Consider the following 6,022-nt stretch of genomic DNA (forward strand, 5'->3'; position numbering starts at 1 on the left):
AAGGCCTAAGGACGAAAACGTCTAGAAGATCGGATCTTGTCCTCGCCCATCAGGCCTTCCTCTGTAATATCTCGTAACTTGAGGGATCCCTACAGATAAATCCCAGCATTCCCAAACCCCAAATGCTAGCCCCACCTGTCATACGCAAACAGATGGCATTCCTCCACAATATCTCACAGCTTGAGGGACTATTCCGCATAAATCTGTACAATCCCCAAATAAACCCAAAACCCCCTGTGTTCGCTGTTCGCCTCTCCCCTCGCCTCCCGCGCGCCGCCGCCTCATATCCCTCGTGACCTCGTCGCCGATCACCGCCGTCTCTTCCCTCGACGGCGAGCACATCCAATCGGCAAAACCAGCTCGACGGACACCACTACCTCCGCCAGCTCAATCCATCAAACCCTAGACCATGGCGTCGGAGGGCGATGCGAGTGCCCTGGTGGCGGCGGCGGAGGGGAGGAAGCCCCGTCACAAGGGGAAGCACGACAAGCCGAAGCCGTGGGACGATGACCCCAACATTGACCACTGGAAGATCGAGGAGTTCGACCCCTCCTGGAACGAGGGCGGCATGCTCGAAGTCACCTCCTTCTCCACGCTCTTCCCCCAGTACCGAGGCAAGTCACCTCACCCCACACCCCCATCCGCGCTCTCCTGGTTTCTTCCGCGATCGGCGATCGATTGGTTTTGCCTGGTTGTTAGTGGGGCGAAATCGAAGTCCATATGATGTTTGGATTGACGAGGTTTTTCTTGTTCGGATGCAGAGAAGTACCTGCAGGAGGCGTGGCCGATTGTGAAAGGCGCACTGAAGGAGTTTGGGGTCGCTTGCGAGCTCAATCTGGTAGACGGTCAATGATTAGACCTGTTTGGTGAGGTCTCCAGTTCATTCTGTGGTAAAGATTTGAGACATCTCTTGATGTTGTGCAGGTGGAGGGATCTATGACCGTTTCAACCACAAGGAAGACCAAGGATCCCTACATCATCATTAAGGCCAATGAACTGATAAAATTGCTATCGAGGAGTGTCCCTGCTCCTCAGGTATTATTCTCTTTGTATCCACTGCACTGAGTCCTTTAGGTTATAAGAAAATGTTGTTGAAAATGTGAGAGCTAACTTAGATCTCTATTCAGTATACTATGCCATTCCCGCATGCTACTAATATTGTGTTTCTCACCCATTGATTGCTTTGTGTGAGACTTGTTTCCTCGCTAAGCCTCTACTGAATTTTGCAGGCAATTAAAATACTCAATGATGAGATGAGCTGTGCTATTATTAAGATTGGTAGTATCATACGGAACAAGGTAGACTTCCTCTCATGGTTTAACATCAATTTGCCTTCTAATACTAACTATGACCAAGTCATGGTTCCTACTGTAAACTTCTGTCTGTTGTCAGTTGCAAATATCCCCACTCAACATAGCCTGTAAAGACTAGCTTTTGTTAGTCATGAAACACAAGTGCATAAGGGTGTTGGAGAACCTTCTCAACTCAATCGCTGTTTCGAAATAGCAACAGCATGTTACTGAATGATTCGCACGATGCAATTTGTCAAGAGGGTCACCTTGTAGTTTGTAGCATTGTATTTTCATATTAGGACTCCGTTCCTTGACACAACATCTAGCTATTATGATGTTTATGGATTTGCTAGTTATATAAAAAATACATGATCTGAAGCCCTGCATCACATATTCACATCATAGGTTCTGTGCTAACTTGTCTGTATTGTCTTGCAAATACAAAAATGCAAACTGGTCTGAGGAGCTACAACCTAGGTTTCTTTAATTAGTCTGATTTAACTTAATGTGTAATTTTTTACATGCTTATAGCGTGTCGTCTAGTAAACAACATAATCATCGTCTCTTCATGCTATTTTGTTGATCACTCTGTCTTGCTGAATTTAGTTTACTCTACAGCCTGCTAATAATGTGCCATCTGTAGGAAAGATTTGTTAAAAGGAGAGGACGTCTTCTGGGGCCTAATTTATCTACTCTCAAGGTAAACTTCTTGTCATATGTTCAATTTTGATATATCTCATTATTGGAAGGTTAAAAAAGTTAAAGAAAAAACATTCCTTTGTTTACGTACTGTTTTATGTACTGCAGGCCATAGAGATTTTGACTGGCTGCTACATCTTAGTTCAGGTTTTCCAACTTTTTTATTTTATGTGCTAATTGTGGGATATCCTTTTTACTCTATACGTCAAAGGATTTGACTACTATTGTTATGCTGTTTTCATCATTAAAAGGGAAACACTGCTGCTGCTATGGGTTACTGGAAGGGATTGAAACAAGTTGTGAGGGTTGTGGAGGACTGCATAAAGAATGTCAAGCATCCTGTGTACCACATCAAGGTGGCTGGTTTCGTTTCTCAGATGTTTGATTGAAGGATGTTCCTACAGAACTATTGTTGATTAGTGATTACTTACAATTGTTATTTATCTACATAGGAACTCCTAATTAAACGTGAGCTGGTCAAAAATCCTGCGCTAGCCCATGAAAGCTGGGACAAGTTTCTCCCGAAATTTAAGAAGTAAGGAACTTGCATCCTCTTCATTAAGGGGGTTAGTGCCCCTGATAATTATTTCACATGTCTTGTACATCATTATTTTTGCTTTTCCTCAGGAAAAATGTCAAGCAAAAGAAACCGTTAACCAAGGAGAAGAAACAATACACACCCTTTCCACCTCCTCAGCAACCTAGCAAGGTGAAGTAATTGCTTTTATTTAAACTTGTTTGTAGTGTCATTCTTGTACTGTTTGTTGTACTGGTTTTCACCAGCTTATGAGTTGCGGTGATTAGCAGTCCATGGATTCCTGCAACTTACGTATTTATGCATGTTGCTCCCCTCACATCATTGTATTTGTATAGAAGATACTAGCATTTCATATTTTGCTACATGATAATTTGGAGAAAACAGCATCCATGGGCTATGTATTTTTTTCCCATATTATCTGATGATATGGTGTAGTGCAAATGTAGCTTCTGCTGGATATTTTCTTTTGTGTATTGCAATACCATTTTACTGAACTTTTCATCCTGGGTGTTGTAGATTGACCTTGAACTTGAGAGTGGTGAGTGTTTCATGAGTGACAAAAAGAAGTCAGCAAAGGAATGGCAAGAGAAGCTGGAAAAGCAATCGCAGAAAGCTGAAGAGAACAAAAGAAAGAGAGAAGCTGCATTTGTTCATCCAAATGTTAGATATTTGTGTTTGTCAATTTGTGTATTCTCAGGATTATCTTCCTAATTTTACTTCTAAATAATAACAATTTGTTTCAGGAGGACATTGCAACTCCGTATGAATCTGCCAAGTCCATCATCAACAATGGCGAAATTGCTGATATGGCAAAGTCCTTAAAGGTAAACATTGTTTTGTGCTTATTAATTTCTTCGGAGTGTAGCTTGTTTACTGTAACTAGAATGGTCATCTCATAATTGTGAATCTGCTCGCTTTGCAGAAGAAAGCAAAGGAATTAAGAAAGAATGAAGAACAGGAAAATGTGAGACTCGAGTCTTATGTTGCAAGTAATGAAGGATCACGCCCAAAAAAGAAGCACAAATTGTCCAAGTATTCGCAACCTGAATGAACCATAACCCCCTGTTAGTGCGATAACTTTATTCTATTCGTATCATGCCCATTAGCTTCTCATTCGAAGTTTAGGATGGCGACTGAAGTTGGAAAAACAAAATTTGTGCCTTTTGGCTGTCTGCTGCTTGTAAAAGTAGCTCTGATCTATTAGAAGTATAATCTTGTTGTTTTAGTTTCAGCATGTTTATTTGTATGGTAGTAGCTGAGTAGAAGTCACATGTGTGTGTTGCATGGCGTGAGTGCTAGCTTAGTGGTTGTGCTGCATGGCTTAGTGAGTAGAGAGATTGGCAGTGAGTAGTGGCTGATCGTGCTGCCAGGAGGTGAGAGTACATCTAGCTAATTAGTTAGCCATGCATGCAAATGTGGTGAAGGGATCAGCACACGTCCAGGAGCAGGAAGCGGTCGAACGCTGCATGCACGTATCGGCGATTGACCAGGAGAATTCTGTTAGACGTGGGTGAGTTTATTATCTAGGATTCTTGCATTTCTTTAGGCTTAAGCAGGTAATGTGCATCTTTAAAAAGAGATCAATGTAATCAGTTTCAGTGTGAGGAAAAAACAGAAAAGAGTGCTACGCACTTGCAAACTCTCTGTCTCTCCATCTTCTAAAGTTCTTGTGAGATTGAGTGAGTGAATAGCTTTGATTTCCAACATGATCTGCCTGGGTTGTGTAACTGTTTGTGCGCAACTGATATCAGGCGTCAAACTCCATCATAGGAACATATGAGCACAATTTTGGCATACCCTATTACTACTGTCAGTCTGTCACTACCTTTTGGTTATACATCAGGAACATCTTGGACTAGACATATCTATATGCTAGTAATGCCTCTAACACTGACATGTGGGCTCCTCAATGTTGGGTAAAACTCTTGCTCCCTAATTCAAATGCTCTCAATCTCCAATCCCCAGTCGGACCTTTGATTTTGTGGTAACGCACGAGCAAATCAGCTAGTTTTCCTCATATAATTCATCACAGTTGTACGAGGATGAGGAGCATATGCTGCTTTCTTGCTGTGTATTTCATTCCCCCGGATCGTTAATTACATGAGATCCTATTTTAGGACGCCTCTCCGTATACAATTGTAGAAAAAAGAGTAAAATGCACCAGCGGTCCTTAAACTTGTCAAGAGGTTTCATTTAGGTCTACGAACTTGCAAAGAGCACATCGAGGTCCCTAAACTTGGTTTATTATATCATCCCAGTCCAAAGCCGCGTTTGACCGTGGTCTTGCCTACGTGGCACGCCACGTGGACGATGACATGGAATTTTTTTTATTTTTTCTCCCTTCTCCCTTCTTTTTTCTCTTTCTTCCTTGTCTAAAAGACGAAAATGCCTCGTACACATCATCGTCCGTGTCATCGTCTTTTCATAAAAGAGAAAAAAGAAGGAAGAAGGGAGAAAAAAATAAAAAAAATTTCATGTCATCGTCCACGTGGCGTGCCACGTAGGCAAAACCACGGTCAAAAGTAGCTTTGGACCTGGATGATATGTGTGCTTTGCAAGTTCGTGGACCTAAGTGAAATCTCCTAACAAGTTTAAGGACCGCTGGTGCATTTTACTCTAGAAAAAATATGAATAGTTTGCAAGCAAATATATACTTCCTTTGCCCTAAAATAACTTTATTTCTAGCATATGCACCATTTATCTTAAAAATAAGTTTACTTCTATCCCTTTACTTATCATCCGCAAGTCGATGAGTTTTATTCCTTAATATTCATTACCTACCATACACATATAATCACTCATAAATACTGTTTTTTTCTATTAATGTCTTTTCTCCACCTTGTTTTGAACACCCAAGACTAGATATGGAGTTATTTCAGGATAGAGGGAGTAAAATATTTTTTTTACCATGACACCAATAATTAGCATAGTGCTATTGTATTGCATTGTTTTGTAACTTAAAAAAAAGTACAGGATTGAGGTAAACAACTAATATAAAAGTGCTTTCGAAAATGTGCCCGCCCTATATTCTTAGGAAAAATAAAGCCTTAAATTTTTAAAGTGCGTGAAGTCAGTCCTTCTGTTCTTTCTACCCGATGAGCGCTTTGCCTGTGTTAGCTTATTTGGCTGCATGCATCGGTTGAGTCAGGCTAGTCTAGCCTTGGGTCGAGCCTTGTGCTCTAGTGAGTTGGGTACTAATTATATATCATAGGCTTAATACATATGTGCATTACAACAATACATTTGCATATCAAGAATTAGTGATGACATCTTTGTATGGTGCCAGTGATGATATCCTGATATTCGTGATGATACCTACAGTTATCAGTTATGATGCTTGTCAGGTACCAGGTACCGATGAAGATTCAGCGGTGACCAGTGATGATACCTTACGTATCCGTGATTAAAAAAAATGATACTTACGGGTACCAATAAATGTTATAGAAGTTAACGTCTATCCAAAGGAAGAAAATGTCTGATTGATGCGCCGATT

General features: G+C 41.0%; 1 protein-coding gene across 1 annotated transcript; it reads left to right on the plus strand.

Moving 5' to 3' along the window:
- Positions 1-245: 245 nt before the first annotated feature.
- On the plus strand, positions 246-3,754 carry LOC9270811 (KRR1 small subunit processome component homolog). Its single transcript, XM_015787802.3, has 12 exons — positions 246-614; positions 762-838; positions 925-1,035; positions 1,230-1,298; positions 1,936-1,992; positions 2,100-2,138; positions 2,243-2,347; positions 2,444-2,526; positions 2,619-2,700; positions 3,046-3,189; positions 3,273-3,353; positions 3,452-3,754. The coding sequence occupies exons 1-12, from the start codon at positions 410-412 to the stop codon at positions 3,578-3,580; spliced, it is 1,182 nt and encodes a 393-aa protein (XP_015643288.1). The 5' UTR covers positions 246-409; the 3' UTR covers positions 3,581-3,754.
- The last annotated feature ends 2,268 nt before the right edge of the window (positions 3,755-6,022 follow it).

Source organism: Oryza sativa, chromosome 1 (genome assembly GCF_034140825.1).
Source record: "Oryza sativa Japonica Group chromosome 1, ASM3414082v1".
NCBI classification, from domain to species: Eukaryota; Viridiplantae; Streptophyta; class Magnoliopsida; order Poales; family Poaceae; genus Oryza; species Oryza sativa.